The sequence below is a fragment of the Strongylocentrotus purpuratus genome, unplaced genomic scaffold (assembly GCF_000002235.5).
Source record: "Strongylocentrotus purpuratus isolate Spur 01 unplaced genomic scaffold, Spur_5.0 spur5_scaffold_8, whole genome shotgun sequence".
NCBI classification, from domain to species: Eukaryota; Metazoa; Echinodermata; class Echinoidea; order Camarodonta; family Strongylocentrotidae; genus Strongylocentrotus; species Strongylocentrotus purpuratus.
Genome location: NW_022145614.1, coordinates 21,940,674 through 21,963,191, shown reverse-complemented (window position 1 = coordinate 21,963,191; position 22,518 = coordinate 21,940,674). Strand labels below are relative to the sequence as shown.

Sequence of the window (22,518 nt, the reverse complement as noted above, 5' to 3'; positions counted from 1 at the left end):
GGAGAGCTTTTCAGGTGCCATGCCGGGGCAGTACTTAAGCGTTTTGTAATTAATAATAATAAATAATCATTACTTTGTATGTTTCCAAGCATTGGCTTTTGATAACCTTGGTCAATCAAAGTGTCACCTTTCCAATAATGACAATAAAGTTAGTTTTTTAAATCAATAAACCTTCTCTTTAAGGGTTGTGAATTTGCTTTGCTGTAAATATGCTTTACTGTAAATATGTGGAATATGTAATTGTAAATTCATGTATAATGAAAGATTCTAAAACTGTATACAGACGTAAAATTTTGAGAATGTAGCTTGAAATCAATGTATTAAATACTGTACATGCACAGTGAGGAGCATTTTGTTGATGCATTGGTTCTTGATAAAAGGTATAAAAGTTTTATTGTCGCTCTCCATATCTCCTCTACCAACCCTCCCCCCCCCCCTTTCTCTCTCTTTTATCTCTTACTCTCTCTCTCTCTCCCTCCCCTCCCTCCTTCTCCCCTCCCTCTCCTTCCCTTCCCTCTCCTTCTCCCTCCCTTCCCTCTCCCTCCCCTCCCTCTCCCTCCCTCTCCCTCCCCTCCCTCTCCCTCCCTCTCCCTCTCCCTCCCTCTCCCTCCCTCTCCCTCTCTCTCTCTCCCTCCCCCTCCCTCTCCCTCTCCCTCCCTCTCCCTCTCCCTCCCCCTCCCTCTTTTTCTCTCCCAATCACCCACCCCCTTGCTCCAAGTGATATGTTATTTCAACCTTGTATCTCAGACTTTCTCAGTTTATTTCTATCGAGCTGTATGTTGCATCTGACACATGTGTGCCAGTTTGTGTAGAAAACTTTGTTTTCTAAAGGATATTCTAAATATGGCTTGGCATACGATCAGAGAATAAACCAAAGCACGTGTGTTTAATTTCATCTGTGTTTTATGGGATATGTGCCTCAAAGTTTGGCCATTTGAGCCACAATGCACTTTTTGTTAGCTTAAGCAGTTCAAACATAGCTCTGTAAGTTACAAAGTGTATTTGTCTTTTGTCATGCTTTTGTAGTACTTTTTGAGATTACCAAATCAAACCAAACCAGTAGATACATGTCGGCTCAATTTCAGGAGTTTTTAATTTTGTACTACATCTTTATTAATAATAGATTGGATTTCAATAGCCCTTTAGTACCAATCTCTCTCCTATTACAGAAGACTTTAAGTAAGAAACACATAGTGCATAAAGTAGCAGATGCAGGGCATGTGTCATGTACCGGTATATGGTAAGGATTTTGATAAATCTGTAAACAATAGTGCATCCCATAGCAGTTGAAGAATGTGTACACAAATCTATCATCCTGAAGCTAGTGATTACTGACATCATGCTATTCTTATCACTAGAAGGGACTTAGATGTTAAACTATTTGATATGGCCTTGTCAGACAATTGTTAGAAGTAAAGATCCATTTAATGGAGCATACTGTACCTCACCATTTAATCAATCACATGTAATTTTAGGAGAGAGTTAAAAATGGATTTGCTGGAAGGCTCTGTTTTATTTGTGCCTTATCCACTGCTGCCTCTTATTTTCTAATCTCAATTCTTCTCCAAGTGCCTTAAAATTACATTCTTCCTCCTACACCCCCCTCCTCTCTCTCTCTCTCTCTCTCTCTCTCTCCCTCCCTTCCCCCCCCCCCCCCCACCCACCCACCCTCTTACCCTCCTCGCACTGTCTTTATCTTTCGCTGTTCCTTAATTCTTTCAAATTTTCTAGGTGCACAGAATATGTACCGCTGCATTGACGATTTTGGTGGGTACCTATCTTTTTTGCAGAGTATAAATCAGTTTCTATATCGCTTGTGTGGCTCCAGCTGTGTCCATACTTTCTTCAGGAGAATATTTTCTTCATGTATGTACAGCAAAATTTAAACCGTCATCATCATTTTCCTGCTTTTATCCATAGGTAAGATATTGCAATTTACCTTACTCTGAAATTTGAATTTGATTTTTCTCTTTTCAATCAAATATATCCTCATCAACAGCAGTTAAAGAGGGAAGGGGATATAGTTTGTTGGTTAAATCTATCCTTTTGATGAGTTGAGGGAAATGAACAGTGATTTTCAGATGTCGGATAGCAGTCTATTTTAAGACGTTTTAAATAAGATTGAGAGATTGATGTTATTAACACATGACAAGAGCAGGGTAGAAACCACTGCTCTTTACAAGGACTATACGATTATACCATTCTTAAAGTGACTGGCAGGAAGATTTACAGAAAGAGAAAGAACAGAGTCAAACGTTAACATGGATGCAGGGTCTTCAAAAGTGAGGGGTGGATGTGGCACCAACTAAAAAGGGCACTTTCTGGAAAGAGCAGCACCTACAAAGGGAAACCTCAAACCAAAGGTGCTCTCATTAAAAGGAAAATGGCATTTATTTGAAAGGAAAAGGTGGCATATTTCAAAATGAAAAGGGCACTTTTCACAAGTGAAAAGAACACTAAAACTAAAAGAAGAGGAGCATGTGTCAAAGCGTTTAGAAAAAGATAATTTTCACTCGCCAGCTAGAGCTGAAGAAGGACACTTATGAGAACCGAAAAAGGGGCACGCGTCAAAGAGAAAACAGTTATCAAAGGTGAAAAGGGGCACTTTCCGCACATGAAAAGAGGCACTCGTCAGAGATGAAGGAAAAAAAACACTTATGAGAATGGCAAAGGGACACCTATCAGATAGTATAGGAGCATTTATCAGAGGTGAAAAGTGGAGGGGAAGCGTCATTCATAAGAATGTAGAGCGGGAATCTTTAAGAAAGAAAGAGGGCCCTCATCTGAAGGAAAAGTTTAACAAGGGTCACTTAGAAAAGTGGGGGCACTGTGCTCCTGCCCCAAGGAGCGTCACCGCTGCATGGCTGATATCAACTTGTAGAGGGGAAGTAATGTTGAAATTAAGAACGTAATAAGCATGTGGAAAGAAATGAAGCGAAATATCATTTTCATTAGTATAAAATTCATTGAGTGTATATAAATTAAATAATACAATAGGCCGATATAGATGTTGGAAAGAAAGAGAGAGAGGGAAAATTAGTATCATCTCTACACCCCCTCCCCAATAATTCTGATTATTATAACCCCGGACAATTCCATAGGAAGGGAGTATTTGTCCTTAAATCATGTACATGTACATGAAAACAATTGATACTACAGAAATGAAAGTATAGAGTAAAGATATACATTTAAGCAATATTCATAACATGTCTCGATCACACATTTTGTTTTCATAACATTCACAATTTATTCACTGTACACATAAAATAATGATTAATTGCTATACAGGTAGAATACACACAACAAAAAAACCTCCCCCTGTATGGACAGTGGTGCTTATATATATCGCCAACACATTCTATACACACAATAAAATAATTTGTTACAGAAATTTACATGGTACTTGTTTACATTTAAATAACATCCTCGAAACATCTAACATTCAGTAGAATACTGAATTAGTTTACAATTGAGCAATCATTTAGATTTATACACGTTTATGTCTCTAAGTTACGTATGTCTCAAAATTAGAAGACAAGTTTATGAATCATATTTCTTTCAACATGTCAGGTAAGTCATTTAGACTCTTAAACAACGTTAACAGAATAATTACCAAAATAAAACACATTTCCACATTTTACACTATCGTGATTTAAGCTCTAAGAATGACAGTTTGATCAGCCTCTCCTTTTGGCGTCATATTTTTTATTATGAAACCTTCCCCTTATGAAATAATTGTATTTTAAGAAAATTACGATGATTATGAAATAAGACACTAGCCTTATCAAAATATCAGTACTATCACGATTTCATCCTTAAAAAAAACTAATACCATCATAACAAACTTCACAACTACTCTATAAAAGAACAATTGGGCGTGTTTTGGGAATACAGGAACAGCTTTTAGTCCCTTTTAAATAAAAAAATTAACAGAAGATCGACTTCTCATACTGACGTTACATCAAGCAATTACGTCAAGACACATTAATAATAAAATCCCTCCTTAAAAAAACTTCTGCATTCCAAGTCTTCTACATGTCATTCTACATGACCTTTTATCGGGGAAATCGTGCCTACTTTATTTGTCCGGTTCGTGGTTTCTTCTAATTCACCTTCGTGGCATTCATCCAATATGGGTGGCGGGAACAGCTAGAGATTCTAATTCAATTTCTTAGGCGGACATGTCCAAGAAAGCTATATTTTATATTTCCGCGTGTATTTTTAGAATGGGAGCTTACTGCAATTAATTTTAAGAAGTCTATCTGACGTTTTGTTCATGTATGAACATGACCTTGCAATGTATTAGCAGAGGCGTCGGTCCCAGTTTCGCGTAATTATCGAGGGAGGCAAGTGCCCAACACCCCCAGTAACAACACCCCTGTAAAACAGATAAATACATTTTCATGTACAGGGAAGTGATCTGGGAACATGCAATCTGATTAAGAAAGTCACTAGATTCGACGTCTTATTTATTACCCTTTAATTCGCTTATCAATAATCCCGAAACCTACATGGGCCATTAAACAACAAACATGATGGTTGTTTTAGACTTATTTTCTATTACACTATTTCACTTGTATTACAATACAATAGTTTCCCTGATCTGTTTTAAACCTAACAATTTGTGTATCATTATCATAAACAGATCGTCTTCAAACTCACGTGGTCTATTTATTCTGGCATAGAATTGTCCATTTTCAGCACTCCAATTAAACTGTCTTACCGATTTAAAGGTAATATTTTGAAGTACGAGCTGTAAAGTGATTGCATTTTACATTTTTTTAAATCCCAAATTGATTTTAATGTATTTGTCGTACTTTGCTGAAAAGAGAAACTTGCTGTTTTGCCATTTCTTAGGCCCTATACACTCTCGTGGTCGAACCTCATTTTAAATAATTCAGGTTTACTTGAATGAGGTAATCAACTTTTAGTTCTGTCTCCAAAAAATCGTTGGTTTCCCAACCTGAATTTACCATAGCATGAGAAATCATTGTCTATCAATAGAATTGACTGTTTCAATCTAACTTTAATATTTTCATATCACTAAGTAATATTCTTATTTCTGTAGACTTCAAGTTCATCAAAACCTTACAAGGTGACATTACAAATTGCTACCATACAATATACACAACAATATGATTTCGTATACAGAAAAATGAATTGTCATAAACGTTCATAATGGAGTGGAGTTTGTATTCTAATATTTTGTAATCGATTTATGAATACATTTCACCGAAACGTCAATATAAATATCATATCACTGTCACCATATATATAATGAACATAGAAATGTTGGCCTATAATCTGGCTCATTTTACATGATCATCTTAACATTATCCAATAATCTTTCAGTTAGATTCAGATCAATAATACGGCCATCTATGATATTTGAGCAATCGTTGCTATACATTTAAGTCTATGAGATAATAATAATAATAATAAATTATATTTCTATAGCGCATACAAGGTATGTCTCTATGCGCTTTACATAGAGATAAACTTGTACGATGTTTTGTTTCCAATCTACCGATTTGCTCGTCATCGATCATGGTGATAAAGCAATATAAACAAGAATAAATAAATAAAGTAATTTTTTACGATGGCATTTATCATGGTTTGTTGAATATATAGTGGTCATTCGGAGATAAAAACCCTATACTACCCAAAGGGTGACGTCATTCATTACGTCTACAATTATAACACTGAAAGTCTAATGGAAATTCAGTTGCATAGTTCCTTGCACATTAACAACCATGCCACGAGTACTATCCGTAGATCTAAATAAATATCGATATATTTTATTTGACGAATGAAAAAAGAGCGGGAAATAGAGACTTGAAGACCGACACAAAAATATCTCAAAATATACCTTTACAATCGGATATCGAACACCTAGTTAGGTTTTCTTTCAATCAAACTTGGTCAAAATTTTCCGAAGAATCGTTCACGGGATCGTTCAATCATCATCATAGGTAGTCTAGTTCCATTCGGAGGGTTTCGGGATCACTCGGCGATGTCGAGTGGTGGTGAGCACAGATCACACGAAACTGGGCAGTAATGTCGAGCGTAATCGCGATTGTCACATAGTCTTGTAGACCATTGGCAGTGGTGGAACTTGTCCCGGCATTCCACTTTCGAGGAAACAGAAATGAATAATAATTATAATAATAATAATAATCCGAATCATAAAACGGATGAATAGTAAAGTCGATTTCCTATTTGTATATTTTAATTGGGTCAGTGTGCCTAATTGACAAAGAATACCTAACATATTTCATGAATAAAAGGTTAGGTTTATATTGTATAATATAATCAACTATGTAAACAGGATATCAATGTGTAAGTTTATAGTCTAAAGGGATTTTGGAGTCACTGGCGAAACTGATACGAGAACAAAGAAAGGCACATAGGGCACGTGCCCTCCTAGCCATCGAATTGCAGGGGGAAAGATAGAGAAATAAGGGGAGAGTTGTGACAAGGGAATTATACATAACTATAAGCATAAGGATCCTTTCAATACATCACCAGTCGAAACCAGTGTTAATTCATATTTCATCCACCTGTAGTGAGACTGTTTTCCCTCCCTCATGATGCCAGTGTCGCCAGACCTTTTTCAGTGGGGGAGGGGGGGGGGGTGTAGAGACCACCGATTATAGACAAAACTAGCCATCAATTACCGACAAAAATATTAATGCCAATGTCCCAATGTCTATAAACCCGGGGCTGGGGGCGAATTATTTACAGAGTGCACGGGAGAGGGGACTTTCCCCGCGGAAGCTTTGACGTTTCATTAAATTATTAGAGAAAGAAGACGATTCGTTGTACCGTTCTCGGCTCTTATTCCTTGTCTGAATCCAGTTTGCCTCCTCCGCGCGAAGCGCGGAAGCCTTTGACGTTTCATTACATTATTGTTATTTATTTATTTGTCTTTTTATTTCAATTATTAAAAAAGGGTAGCCCAATCAGCATATAGCCTACACTGAAAGTAGGTATGTGCCTGTCTAGCGTCTTCCAATTTACAATTACAATTAGAGAAAGAAGATCGTTCTGAACTCTTAATCCTTGTTTGTATTTAGTTTAATTCCGCGCAAAGCGCGGAATTGACGTTTCATCAAATGATCAGAGAAAGAAGACGATTCGTGGTTCTGTTCACGACTCTTAATTCTTGACTGAAATCAGCCCCCCCCTTCTCGCGCCAAGCGCGGATGCTTTGACGTACGTTGCATGAAATTATTAGCTGAGAGCAGACGATTCATTGTACCGTTCTCGACTCTTAATCCTTGTCTGGATTTAGTTTTTCCCGCGGAAGCTTTGACGTTTCATTAAATTATTAGAGAAAGAAGACGATTCATTATTCAGTTCTCGACTCTTAATTCTTGTCTGAAATCAGTTCCCCCCCCCCCCCTCTCGCGCCAAGCGCGGAAGCTTTGACGTTTTATCGAATTATTAGCGGAAAGCAGACGATTCGTTGTACCGTTCTCGACTTTTAATGCTCGTCTGAATTTTCAAAAATGTTTTATTGTCTGCTCCCTTTTCTCTGATATATTTCTCTCTCTCTCTCTCTCTCTCTCTCTCTCTCTCTCTCTCCCTCTCTCTTTTTTTTTTTGGCCGGCGTAGTTGTAGTCTCTCTCGAAGTCGTCACATCGGATAAAGAGTCACAGTTCGTAGGGGGAAAAAGTTTAACGGCCGACCGACACATTTCACCGACTTCCAACTTCTGCATTGATATCGAACACGAGGATCAAGCAAGAATACCGACACAGCTGACCCGACAAAGCAACGTTTCTATGCGTATCCAGTTTGCTCCCTCGACGAGACGACTCCACCCAACAACCCTCCTCTCTCTCTCTCGTACTCCCATCCTTCTCTTTAAGGCCCCTCTCTCTCTCCTCTCTTTCATCCCCGTTTCTTTTGTTTTCCTTTTTTCTTCTTCTATTTTTTCCTTTTCTTTTATTTCTTTTCATTTCTTTCCTCTCCTTTCTCTTTTTTTTCATTTTCTCTTTCCTTCTTCTCTTTCCTTCTTCTCTTTTCTTTCCTTTCTTTTTGTTTTCTTCTTTTATTTCCCCCTCATTTTTCCACTCCCCCTTTTCTCATTTTTCCCGACGGCAGCGCAATTTTACCGACAATATCCTGACAGGTGGGTATGTCTCACCCCATCCCCCCCCCCCTTTAGCGACGCCCCTGACTGTGCCCCCTCGTTGCATGGATCCACGCTGCTCCACAGTGTGCAGTTTATGTAGGAATTCGAGAGACATACAATGTATACTCACATGAGCAATCATCGCCAAACCATCCCTCAGGGCAGTCACATTCACAGGCGGATTGCTGAAGACTTCCTCCATTCTTGCATCTCTTACGACAGTTGCCTGATGAGAGAATAAGAAAAGGAAAAAAGAGTTTTTATTTGACTAGCTGCAGTTCTAGATTGCTCCTACAACTCAGTACAAACTTAGGATTGGTTGAATAGACCGTGGGTCAAAATTAAGATTAAACATAGTTCAGTTGATATACAATTGATAAATGATACGGGAGCTACGGCGGATTCAGGTTTCAAGACATAATTTAAAAATAAAGTGGAAAGGGGTAATCACATTTTCTTTATGTTTTAATAGTGATTACCAAAACAATCTGACAAACCATAAACATTTTTTTTTCTCCGAGGAACCTTTTGACTTGAAAATTTGCGAAACTTGAAGGGAGGGTTTTTCTTTTCTCTCGTGTACTTGGGATACGCTAAGAGTGAATTTCAAACGAGCATAAGTTAATTTTAATATTGTCCTACAATATGGGTTCACTGACTGACCACTGGATGCTTTCTCGCATGAAGATAATAATTATGCATTGTTGTTGGGTTTTTAATTTTGTTTTGTTTTGTTTTTTAAATATTATGTGATGTGACTGGAATGGATAGTGTCTGGGGTATAGTAGAGTCTACACCCCTATTGTGTTTTTAACCACTCATGAACGCCAGGAGGTATCGAGTGCTCTAATGGGGGATTAAAATATACAGCAGTGAGGGCATACAAGGTAACTTTGGAACAGTCTAACACGCCCGATTTGATAGCCGAGGGTGTTTGGACCGTTTTGAAGGTACCGAGTGTGGGTAATTTTACTAATGCCCGAACAAAATGATGTGTATTATTTGTTGTATAACATGATGTTTTATAACATGATTTTACTAATGACTGGTCATTATCAAAATTGCGTGTTAGGTAATACAAATGCCTGGTCACGTGTACGCTCTCAATCAATCATTTGATTAGGATCCACGTCATCATGTTATAAAGCTAAATCACGTAGATAATGGCGAACTTCGCCCTTCATGATATGACTTATGCAGTCTGACGGTAGGCAAAACAATATTTTTCTCCAACAGTTCCCCACCTGAACTACACCTTTGCATGAATGTAGAATGAGTAAACTACTGAACTACTCGTATCTAGCCTGACCATATTTAACGATTATGCGATAGGCCTTGCTAGTTGTCATTCCTCTATATTTACTGAAATGATGATTGCGAATGGGGGGGGGGGGCGCTTAATGGGAAAACATTCTAATAATTTCAGCCCTCTATTGACCCCTTATTATTTCAGCTAGTAATAGCTGAACTAATAATAGGTCAATAGAGGGATTTTGTCAGAAGTGTATCTAAGGAAAATGGGGGGGGGGGGGGGAGGCGCCAAACCCAAACGCTGAAATTGCGCCCATGACCAAACATCCATCCCCGTAAAAAAAAAAAAATCGTACTATTGATTATTCAATACTTAATAAAGACATCGGATACTACGTGGCAGCTGATTTCATTGCACTTTACCCTGGATTGAGGGTCAGAATTAAAGCAAACATCTGCACGTATGAAGTGAGGGAACAAAACAAACTAACATTAATAGTTTAATAACCTTTACACACACTTTACAATCTCGGTTTTGGACACACACAAATTAATGAAGAAATCCAGGCTAAACATAGGCAATGGATTTACCTTGTCTGTGATCCCCCTAAGTTCCCTACATTGCATCTAGGGTTACTTGCTCCCAATGCTCCCCCCCCCCCCTCCCTGTCATCCACATGTATTTGTGATGGTTTAATTAGATTGATGGACAGCGGGAAATGAGATACATCCTTAGGGATACTCCCCGAAGGTCTGGCAGGGGTGGACTAAGAAATTGACAGGAGCGTATACAAGGATACGGGTAAATACACCCTCCCCAACTCGGCCTCCTACCTCCTAGATGGAGAGAGAGAGAGAGAGAGAGAGAGAGAGAGAGAGAGAGAGAGAGAGAGAGAGAGAGAGAGAGAGAATGAAATGTAATAGACCCACCCACCCCTTTCCACGACGTACCCTCCCTAATCGGTAACGTTAATTACTTCTTCACCCCCTATTAAAACTTGTGCACCCACCCCTCTATGATTCCGGGCCCGCTCCATTGTGTGACCCGCTCTACGCCATGGGGGGGGGGGGGGTATTGAGAAATATGCACGTTTTGTAATATGGCCAAAGCTGACCTATTATGGTCAACCAGGGTACCTTCTCTTACGTCTGGCAGGGGGTTGCATGGGACGGGGATCGCATGGGAACTATGCAATAAGAAAAGGGGGAGCAGTGGCGTATCTACTGAGTGCATGTATTTTCCCCTCCCCCATCGAATGGTGATAAAAGAAGTGAGATGGGGGATATGGGAGGGAAAGAGGGAAAGAGGGAAATAATTGGAGCAGGAAAGAGAATGTAAAAAAATAAGGTGTTCGACCTCTCTAACACCCTCTCCATAACTGTGGAATTTCTAATTTACTACGTATTATATCAATGCCGGTTTGTCTTAGAAAGAGAGGAAAGGGGAAGGAAGGACCGGGGAAATGAATAATGGAACGTTAAAACAAATAATAGAACCCCTTTTCAAGATCCCCCTTAACCGTGGTCCTTGTTAGTTATAGTGTTTAAGACTGTTGACACCCCCATACCAGTACGCAACTGAAGGGGTTGGTAATATCAGGTGTCTGACCATGCTGCAAAATAAGGGTGTCTTGGAATACGGCCGAAACCAGGGACATTTATTCTTTTCCTATTACATTTTAGAGTTTCTCAAAAGAGGGAGAACATTGAAGTCACGGAGATGAAGGACAACTAAACATATTCATAACATGTTTCGTTATCCATTGTTTAATGTTTTTTCTTTCTTTGACATTAAGATTAGTTATGCAATTTCATTTTAATGATAGACAACTACTCTCAATCTACAATGTCAAGAAAATTACCTGTTTTCCAAGGGACTTTACGTTGTACTTTCAAAGAATGATTTTACATTTAACTTCGTAGTCACATAACACAAGTTCAACAGAGTGTAAGGTACCAATTACGTAATCTAAGTTTCATAAGAAAGTGTTTATCTAAACCTGCGGCTGAGATCTTAATTCATGCTTTAATTTCTTCTCGTTTAGATTTTGCAAATTCATTGTTCTGTAACCTTCCAAAAAAAGATGTCACAAAACTGCAACGACTTCAAAATTCTGCAGCCTGCCTATTAACATTCACTAAGAAATCTGATTCCATATCACCAATTCTCCGTTCTCTCCATTGGTTGCCAGTTGAAAAAAGGATTATTTTTAAAATTATGTTACTTGTACATCATTCAGTTTACTCTCTTTCTTCCCCTACATACCTGAGCAACTCTGTTTCAAAATACAACCCCACACGAAGTCTTCGCTCCTCATCAGACACACTATTACTTAATACACCCAGAATAAAACATGCTTGGGGTGAACGGGCTTTCTCAGCCATGGGTCCAAAACTGTGGAATAAGCTCCCTCTAAAATTACGTCAACTGTCATCGACAGAAACATTCAAATTACAACTAAAAACCTATTTGTTTCTTTCGTTGTAATTATTGCAATATTTTAATTTACTATGTCTAGGAGAATTCCGAATTTGTTTTTCGGTTTATTGTTTTTTCTTTCTTATGCCTGTTACATGTACTCTTTTCTAAGCGCCATGAGCACCGAAAGGTGGACCTGTGCGCTATACAAGTAGCCACTATTATTATTATTATTATTATTAGACATTTAAGATTTAAAATTTAATTGAATCAAAGTGTCAAGGAAAAATCAAGAATATCGAGGAAGTGAGTAGTTCTCAGATTATTGAAATAAATCTTAACGATTTTGTTTGCCCACGGTTAACATACCGCCGTAGAGAACATTCGATAAACATCTTTATTTTGTTGCTCCTTCTTCTTCTTCTTCTTCTTCTTCTTCTCTCTCTCTCTCTCTCTCTATCTGTGTGTGTGTGTGTGTGTGTGTCTCTCTCTCTCTCTCTCTCTCTCTCTCTCTCTCTATCTCTCTATCTCTGTGTCTCTCTCCATGTCCACAGTCATCTCTTTATGTTGGCATCAATCGGGTGAATTTTCTTGGATCAATGACAAGTTCCTTTCCAGTTCGAGCAACATTCTCTGAAGACGATTTTGATTGAATGAATGGTGGAGGAAAGGAAAAGAAAATGACTGAAAGTTTTCCTCACCTGTTCTTGTATTGCCACCAGTGTTGATTTCTGGGAAAGAAATGAAAAGAAATGAAAACGTGTTATGAACAAAATTTCGATCCCTGATTTTTGTTTAACATGATCGGGATTCTAATAGATATGGAATAAGTTACTTTTATCATAATAACAGTACATGGTATTTCAAAAGCGCCTTTAACAAGTTGTCAAGAACTTTTTTTTAACAGACAATGCATCAACAATTGATTACATAATTATATAGATCAAATCACGGCAATGGGGTATGAAAGCGATATTTACAATGTTTAAAGCTTAGGATTAAGTTACTTATGGATAAGTTTTTATTATAACCCTCTCCCTCTCTGTCAATATCTTGCATGTCTATTTTGTTTTTATTAATGATTCTTTTTTCATCGCCTCCCATAACCAACCTCCCCCCCCCCCACTCTGTCTCTCTCTCTCTCCCTATTTCTTTCTCTCTGTCCCTCCCCGCCCTTTCTCTCTCTCTGCTTTGTGTCTACATTACATTTTATCCCCGTCTGTATGACAAAAAAAATCTATTTTCAACTATGGCAACAACAACATGTTATAAAGAGAACGCCTCCAAAAGATCACACCATTCTGTTTTCCACTTTTCGGGTAATCAAATGAGATTAATCACCAAATTAAACGCTATTTGTGAAGAATTAATAGATTAAAAGGGTAGAGAATAACTTCATCAGAGGCGGAAATCTAAGATTAGGCCCTTTTCCCCCATCTTGACAGCGTATATTAGCTTCCCCCTTCCCCATCCAATAGGGGTAGGAAACAAGAGGAAACAAACACGTTCTCCGGGATGAGCTGACGGGAAATGGTGGCTTACAGGTCGAACTTTGTAAAATCTAGTCTTGACTGGTCGTGTAAATGTTACGTTGATTTCAATACATTTAGCCTTTTACTGACTTCGTGGAGTTGCGGTACAACTTTGACTTTACAAGTCATGATTATTGCCCCTTGTCATGATGATACAACTATAAATACAACTTGGGGTGTCTTCAAATTATATACTTAGCTACACCTGGGTCGAGAGAGGCACCTGACAACCGAACGCCTTTTTTTAAAGTTTCACGCACCCATAATCTCATCAGTTGAACTTCTATAATATAGTAGATAGTTTAAAGTTATCAAATCCCTTATGAATAGTAGGGAGGCCGAAGTAAATTGACTTTAAACACCGAAGGTTTTTTTTTATTTCAAATGTATATTTGAAAAATGTCAATGTCGTGAAATCTAAACATTAGAAACCACAAGTAGTTTCATGAGGAAATAAATACTATTTTTCTTCCTCGCTCGCTTCGCCTTCTCGAAACACTTAGAATCAGGATTATTTCAGTCAGCGAGGTGCCTTTTTTAATGATTTGTTTTCTTCCAAACAAGAGTTGCAAAAATCAAAACAAAGTAAATAAAAAATTACATCATTCAGAAATTAAATCAGTTTTAGTTAAAAGTTCAAAGTAAATTCTTTCTTCTTTCTTTTTCATCGAAAACAACATATAGAACAACAATACTCAAAATATACATACCTTTTTTTTTTTTTTTTTTTAAATCAAACAATGAGTTGTACATAAAACAATATTACTCTTTAAATAAAACACAGTACTACCCATGCATATAAACACATCACCAAACTACATACACATATAGCCAAACAAAAACACGACACCCTCATACACCCCATTCCCATTAAACGCACAGCTACGTCGTATAACGAAACGATGCCCAAACATGCGTTTCGTTATACGACGTATAAAGAATCACGTCTAATCACGCCTAATCACGGAATGTGTTGTGTGTGGACGTCACGTAACTAGTATATCTAGTCAAACTAGAACGGTATAACTGGGCGGGGCTTTACGTGACCTTTTTGTGTCAATGTCCCTCTAAAATTATTCCATTTTCGGAAATGAAGTACTAAAGTTCCATGTTCTTCTTCTAATTTAACTTTCTCACCTTTACTTTCCAACATTTGTTTTTGTATTTCTCTAATATAAAAGCTGAATATTATTATTATTATTATTAATCAAAGGAGATCTTTTTTGTCTCTCGAAAATTGTAATATAAATTATATTTAACAATTTACCAATTGTTCCATTCCTTTCTGGTTATTCTAATGCCTATGGTATTAGCAACTTAAAACATTTCCACAAGATTTTTACAATTGCTAAATGTTCCACATGCATAAACATTTTGTCAAAATAAGCACAGACCATCCTTTACCAAGCCAAACATGCGTGATTCTTTTTTTAGTGTAGACAATAATTCACCATTCAACATTTTATGCTAAAATTCTCCTAGTCCGTTATCCGAAGTAGATCTCCTTAATCTCAGAAATACCTCGTTAATTTCTTCTCCAGTCAAAGTCTATTAGACGTAGAAGGTATATATGTTTTACCATGTATCAATGCTGTATATAATAATTTTAATAGAAGTTACATCATTGTATATAATATTATTAAACTTCTGATAAGATTGCTCCTGATTGACCATGTTACAAATACGCAAATAAATTCCAGAATGATCTGGTGCTATGGAGAGCAGTAAATCTTATTCCACAATATTTTCTTGGAAATAAACTGGACAGTTCCAATAATCAAGGCGACTTTGCATAAATGGAGACAATAACCTATAGATAAATGGTCTTCTCATACTATTCCTTTGTCTTCAAATATCTATTAATTGTCTTAAGTAATAAATGAAAAGTAATAAATGTAGTTTTAATCTTGTCCCATAGTAATCTAATTCATAATCTCTCCTCTTTCTTCTTACTAAAATGTCTAAGTCTTGTAAAAAAAAAAACTGTCATCATAATGTATCTCCCATTATGATCTATATCAGAACCTTCAAATCTAAACGTGAATTTAACAATACAAGAACACCTTTATTGTGTGAAGTACTATGACTAAAATAACAACTTCTATCCCACATTAATTTCCATGTATCTTCTATATTAAGAGTACTGTATGTTTCTTTAAACAACACAATATCTGCATCTCTATCATTGCACTAAGTAAATATCTGAGATAATGGTTCTTTTCCCTAATTTCTTTCACGTTTAAGGAAAGAAAATTACAAGAAAGGGGTATGTAACTTAAATCCATCACTATAACAATAATATATTCTGAGCAGAGGACAGGGACACATACATTGAGAATCAAAATATTTCTTCTTGACGGAATACAAAATATATACAAGGTGATATTTAAGTAGTTGCAATCCACATAAAAAAGACGAATAAAGAACAGGAGAAGTGAACTCTATTTTTGTTATTGAGACGACATTGACGGAGACAATCACAATCACAATCACAATGAATTCGTTAAGAAAACGATGAATGTCCATCCGTAATAGGTCCATGCTACAACCTTCACCTGCACAATCATCCTTAAGGGGCTTTCACACCGGGCCTTGCGTAGAGTTGCGTAGAGTTGCGTAGAGTTGCGTAGCGACTACGCCGATCGTACGCAACCCTACGCCGATCGTACGCAACCCTACACAACTGTACGCGGAGGGACGCGAATGGGTACGCGAGATGAACGCAAAAAATTAAACATGTTTAATTTTTTTCGCGTACCTTCGGCGTAGACTTTACTACGCAACTGTACGCCAAGCCTACGCAACTGTACGCCAAGCCTACGCAAATGTACGCCAAGCCTACGCAACAATACGCTACCCTACGCCAGTCCGACGAAGCATTAAAAACGTATAGATATTTTTTGGTATATACCTGGATGTAAACTTGGCAGGTTTTGATCATTGATCATTCTTGCTTGTAATTCTGTTTGTACTACTACAAGGTATTTCAGACTGACATGTTTTGTTTTGTTATGGTTTATTCAATTTGTGATAATTGACATCTCAGGCTGTTGATATAATAAACAGAGATAATATTCATAAACTGATGCCTCATGCGAAATGTTATTATGTTTTGTGGAAATCTGTATGTATTTGTGTCGGTTTGTTTGCTTGTGTGTACGTTTGTGGTCCTGTTTGTATGTTTGTAATATAATTTTGTTTAATTGAAATGAGCAAAGAAATGATTTTGTCTCACTCTGTTAGTGAGACTGAGTGAGTGTGTATGTCAGAAGTATTTCTTTAAATCTAATAAATGACTAACATTTATATCATTACATTGTCACACACAAATACGCTACGGACCAAGGACAACAGATATCGTCTTCAAACTTTCAGGAAACTGTTATGGAATGATATTTTACAAATGAGTGAAAAGGGATATGGTCAACAAATATCAGACTTCTGTCCACATTTATTCACAAATCAAAATAAGCGCTCTCTTTTGTTGGCGTTTTGAGGTATCAAATCACATCACGTGACCTTGCAATGTTCATCAAAAGAAAGTTGAACTTTGTTGATGTACTACATTATTGTACTATGTATCATTCAAAAGGGTAATACATGAACTTCATTTATTAACCTTTGGAATGATACATAGTACAATAATGTAGTACATCCACAAAAATGTCTGCATTTTTTGGAAAATAAAATCTTGAACAAATTAACATTACTTCAAAATAACCTCAGCAGTTGCTAATGCCTACTAAAAAAAACTGAAAATTTAACGGTCAAAAACGTGTACCAAATGCCACTTTTTACTATTAACACTTATGGCAGGTTTATAAATGTTATTTTCTTCACTCACTATTTTACTTAAATTGGCGTTTCAGCCCTATTTCACGCATGCAAAAGAGACCCACTGCCCCTTGGATGTCACCGTTTGTCAGAATGTTATTATTATACTAAGATCAAGTTATGTTCACATGTAATAACATGTACAATTCTTTGTACACTGCACAGTTCATTTATACAATAAATTGAACTGTCTTTTTAACATATTTTTTATGATATATGTTCATAAAGCGCCAATGGCTATACTCGCGGCTCCTACAAAGCGTCTATTGCATTTTTACATGGCATTTTCGCACACAGTAAGCAACCGTACGCAACCGTAAGCAACCCTACGCCAGGCCTACGCAAGCGTACGTAACCCTACGCCAGGTCTACGCGATCGTACGTAACCCTACGCCAATTGCCTACGCCGTAGGTACGCGGTGCCTACGCACAGGGTACGTAACTATACGCCGATCGTACGCAAGCCTACGCAGGGACTACGCCGAAGCATCAATTTATTCATGAGTACGCAGCTTAACTTCGGCGTAGTCGGTACGCAGCACTACGCAACTCTACGCAGATCCGGTGTGAAAGGGGCTTTACACACTCATCCACCCGACTCATTCAATAGACAGAAACAAAATGATCTCATACATTGTGTGCAGGGCACTTGACGAGTGCAACAGTAAAGCAAGACCGATCTTCTGTGATGAATTTAGGATTTTGGTGACGCGGAACGATTTACTTTTAAAAAGGAGTCGTGACTATAAAACCAAGGTTGAAAAAAAAACGCTGTTATCCACGATACCCCCGTCTTTAATTTTGAAAAATTATGATTGAATACTTACTGCATAGCTCACACATAGCAGGGCAGTTGTCCAATACATACGGGTGCTCTTCGTCACACCAGTTCGGATACCAACCATGGTAGCATAGCTGATGCTTATTCTCACATGGTTCTGAGAAAGAACAAAGAATATAATAACTAAAGTTTGATTATATCTATCATGGAAAAGGGGAAATAACATAATTCATCTCTGGAAATTTACATAATAGACTTATGACAATAAAATATATACCAATTACAAAAGATGGAAAACAAATTAATAATAAATTAATAAAAAGGGAGTGGAAATATCTGTCAGTCCATATACAGTATTATTGATTTCCTTGAAAACATCTGTTCTAAATGAAGGCAGCATAAAATATCTTTTCTTTCATTACATTGTTTATCTATAATTAAACAATCTTAAAATATATAGACAATCTGCAAGTGCTAACGACGGTATTGATGTATTGCAATAGTCAATGCCCGTGCATTTCTACCTTTCTCTCAGCAATATAGAACATATTCACATGACCGCGTTTCCCTTTTAAAGTGCAAGTCCACTCCATAAATAATTTACTTTCAATAGAAGCAGAAAAATCAGACAAACTCATCAAAAAAAGTTATAGCAAATTCGGATAACTAATAGAAAGTTATGATTTTTTGAAAAAGTATGTGAAACTATGGAACAATGGAAATCACTACACAAACTGCCAATTTGGTTTTCAGTTTGTGACGTCATGTCTTAATTACAGTCAAACCTGCTTTAGAGACCACCTGTCTACAAAGGCCACATTTGTTGCTTCCCTTGAAAATGGTTTCTTATTGAATCATGCACTAAAGGAACCTGTCTACAAAGACCACCTGTCTTCAAAGGCCACTTTTTGTGTTTCCCTTTAGCGGTCGCTATAGACAGGTTTGACTGTATTTATCAATTGCTTTATATAGTTTAATCCCATTAATTTCCCTTTTTATCCACCAAAACTTGATTTCCCCATGCCTTTGCCCAGGTTATATGATTCGTATCATATTGCGTCCATGACATTTCACAGAATATTTTTTTGTATATAAATAGTTTATCAAAATTCACATTTCTCATGATTTAATTGGAAAAAAATACTTTATATTAGTGCATCCACACAAAAACATATCAATCTAACTTGGTTGCTGGTGTGAAGAAATAAGATACGTAGGAGGGGGGGGGGGATAGAAAATTTATATTATCAATATAAAGAAAATAATTAGTGGATAGTGAGGACATGACGTCACAGACTCATGAGTGAGTTGCCAATTTGTCTTGTGATTTTCAAAGTATTTCATGTCATTAAAAATTCATAATTTTTTTATTAGTTATCCGATTTTGCTCAAACTTGTTTTGATTGGTTTGTCTGATTTTTCTGCTTCTATTGAAAATAAGTTATTTTTGGAGTGGACTTGTCCTTTGAGATGTTCGTCTTCATGTGTTTCTTGTTGTATAACAGGCGTTGATATCCCGGACTGTTCTTAAGAACATCACCCCATACTTGGACCTAATGTAGACCTTGCGTTCTTAACCTATTAGGGGGTTTGTATCTCTATTGAACCTGACATCATTAAACAGGGGCGGATACAGGATTTTGCAAAGAGGAGGCGCAATTTTTATAAATTAAATAAGCGAAGGGAGCAAACACTGTACATGTATTGTGAACTTAAGGAATGCAATTTGCGTTTCAAAGGTGGGGGAGGGGTGTAGGAGGGGTCCCTAAATCTGCAAGTGTCATTGAAGGTTCCGGAAAATACTTCTTTAGTGAGCATTTGAGGGAAATTGAAGGGCTGAAAGAATGAGGGTACCTTTTAGCAACTTCAATTATCCAGTTGTTTGGTCGTAATTAATTTGACAGTAAAATTATAAAAGGTGCCTTTTAAAACATTCAAAAAGCACACACAAATTTTAAACGCAATGCTTGCAAACCTTATTCGAAAAGTCTGATTTAAAACGATTATCACTTAATAGTCGGGTAAGATACCCACCTATTTATTTTAACCAGTTTCACTCTTTAAGGGATGTACGTCTCACTTAGTTGTTCTTTACCATCCTGCTTTCCCATCACACTTTTGATTGATTTTACATCTTGGCGGCCCCCAAAATAACGACAATAACACGTGCTCCTATTTATTTTTAATTGTTACTATAATTGTTTCAGCCTACTCGTGTTTCAACAAAAGAAGCTCCCGTTTAAAAAATCCTCGTGTAAGTAAATTGATTATTTGTAATTTCTACTCAATTAACATGATTAAAGTGAAATTAGTGACTGCATAATATACATGTATACCTTTAACCGTGCATGCTTAGCATACGTTTTTTGAAGCGAACGTGAGGGGTCCTTAATTGGAATAATCGCAATAATTGGGATAGCAAATATTTTCCAAGTTAGACCACTTAGGCTACCTCCTGCTGACGATGGGGGTAATTAAGAGAATGACAGAAGGGACCAAACATCGAATTAATACACGACAAATTCAATCTCGAGTCACATGAGGGGATGATTTTTTTTTAGAGGAAACAGGGTCCGTCCGAAGAAGAGAAAGTTATTGACGTGCACATGGTTTGAATTCAGTATTCTACAATTTTCTGAAATATGTAGCGTGACATGCATTTCAACATGCTTTATGTCTGTATCTAATTTCAGTATAATTATGCGTTGTGTCTTATGGTACATATATTTCTGAGATCAAAGTCGTTTGTTTTTAGAACTTTGAAAACAGAAATATTTCTCTCCTTATGGATAATAAATACATAAAGATGTCATTTAAACAAAGTCAGAAGAATTGATCACAGTATGCTTCCTTAATTAATTCAACATTTCTTGTGATTTCATTGTTAAAATATAATCTAATTCATGCTTCTCTGCCTATATGCACCTTAATGTACACCCCTTTTCCATCTAAATTCAAACCTATGAGGTCCCTGTTATTTTGCTCTATTTATGCACTTACAACTAGTCATATTGATGAAGTCGAGGAGAATGATCGAAAACCTCTATTGGGCGCATCAAACTTATAAACATAGAACTGTGAATATGATTGATATTGCTAGTAAAATATCTTCACTTCGTTTGGCATGAATATCTCGTTGTTTTTTTAAAATGATAATGGCTCTTATTGGAAAAATATGTTAAGATACTGGTCCGATAAAATAGGGGGTTTGCCACTTTGTTTACATTTCAATTGTAACATAAAAGATATGAATTTATTATGCTCTAAACATAATTTGCCAGAATTCTATGTAGATCTTTTTTTTACTTGGTCAGAACTAAAATTCACTGATATGTTTAAAGTAAGAAATATTCCAAATGAAATTATTTGGAAAAATAGTAACATTACCTTTAAGAAAAAATATTGTTTTATCTAGAATGGCAAGATGCCGGTTTATTGAAAATTCATAATTTGATTACAAATGGTATTTGGAATGACTCTACATTATCAAATACAAAAGTGAAAGCACAACAGCTCTTATTCGATTTTAAATATACAAAATTAAAGAAAGCATTTCCGCAGTGTTGGTTGGATAGATTAAGCTATGATTTTGAACAAGAATGTGATATTTCAAATATTATAGAAATAGAAACAGGGGATAAAGTGAATGTTTTTGTTATGAAAGTGAAAGATTATTATCGTTTGTTAATACATAATAAGTCAAGAGAACCAAATATCATTTACGTTTGGAATTCCTTTTTAGATTTGGATAATGACTTTGTTTGGAAGGATGTATTTTTATTTAGATTAAAGCAAATTCGTAATAATAAAGTACAACAATTTAATTTCAAAATGATTCAGAAGTTTATTGCCTCAAAAGAAAACTTATATAAATGGCAAATTGTTAATAATAAATAATGCAACTCTTGTGGACATGTTGACTCAACTTTTCATTTTATGTTATATTGCAAGGATGTGACTTTGTTTTGGAAAATAATATGTAATTTGATATTTAATCTATTCCAAAAAGAAATACAAATAGACCAAAAGATAATAGTTGTAGGTAAGAATATTGGAAACAAGAAATATTCACTTCTGAATATTATTTTAAATTATGCGCAATACGCAATTTATAAATGTTACGTTAAGAAGATTGTTAATGGTTCTGTTTACTACCCACATAATTTTTTTTTAATTCAAGTCGTTGCTAAGATTATTTTTAAGTTATGAATGTGTTAGCAAAGAAAATAATACTTAGCTGGAAGAATTGTTGAATATACTTTAATTTTTAGCCTATGTTATGTTTCACTCAGTCATTGATTTATTAAAGTAAATATCTATTGCTATTATGGAAGTAAAAACCTCGCTTGAGGATAAGAGGAAACAAATAAACGTCGAATGTTTCCCCTTAAAATTCTTACCATTTATAGTGACGGTAAATCAATTTCGTCGGGTCGTCTAGTATCATAACTTGCTACTTAATCATAAATTGTCTCATCACTCATCCATTAATTCAAGCACACTTACAAGTAACATAAATAATCGTTTTATTTTAGGAAGCTACGAAGGGTCAATGATAAGC

General features: G+C 36.3%; 1 protein-coding gene across 1 annotated transcript in view; it reads right to left on the bottom strand.

Annotated features, from left to right (window-relative positions):
• Nucleotides 1–3,222: 3,222 nt before the first annotated feature.
• LOC764722 overlaps nucleotides 3,223–22,518 on the bottom strand; it is an 83,498-nt gene continuing 64,202 nt past the window's right edge. Inside the window, exons 11-14 of the mRNA XM_001201179.4 lie at nucleotides 18,004–18,114; nucleotides 12,512–12,541; nucleotides 8,271–8,366; nucleotides 3,223–6,131 (exon numbers count right to left, since the gene is read on the bottom strand). Coding sequence (XP_001201179.2) covers nucleotides 6,004–6,131; nucleotides 8,271–8,366; nucleotides 12,512–12,541; nucleotides 18,004–18,114 — 365 coding nt within the window. The 3' untranslated portion in view covers nucleotides 3,223–6,003. The remainder of the gene's footprint in view (nucleotides 6,132–8,270; nucleotides 8,367–12,511; nucleotides 12,542–18,003; nucleotides 18,115–22,518) is intronic.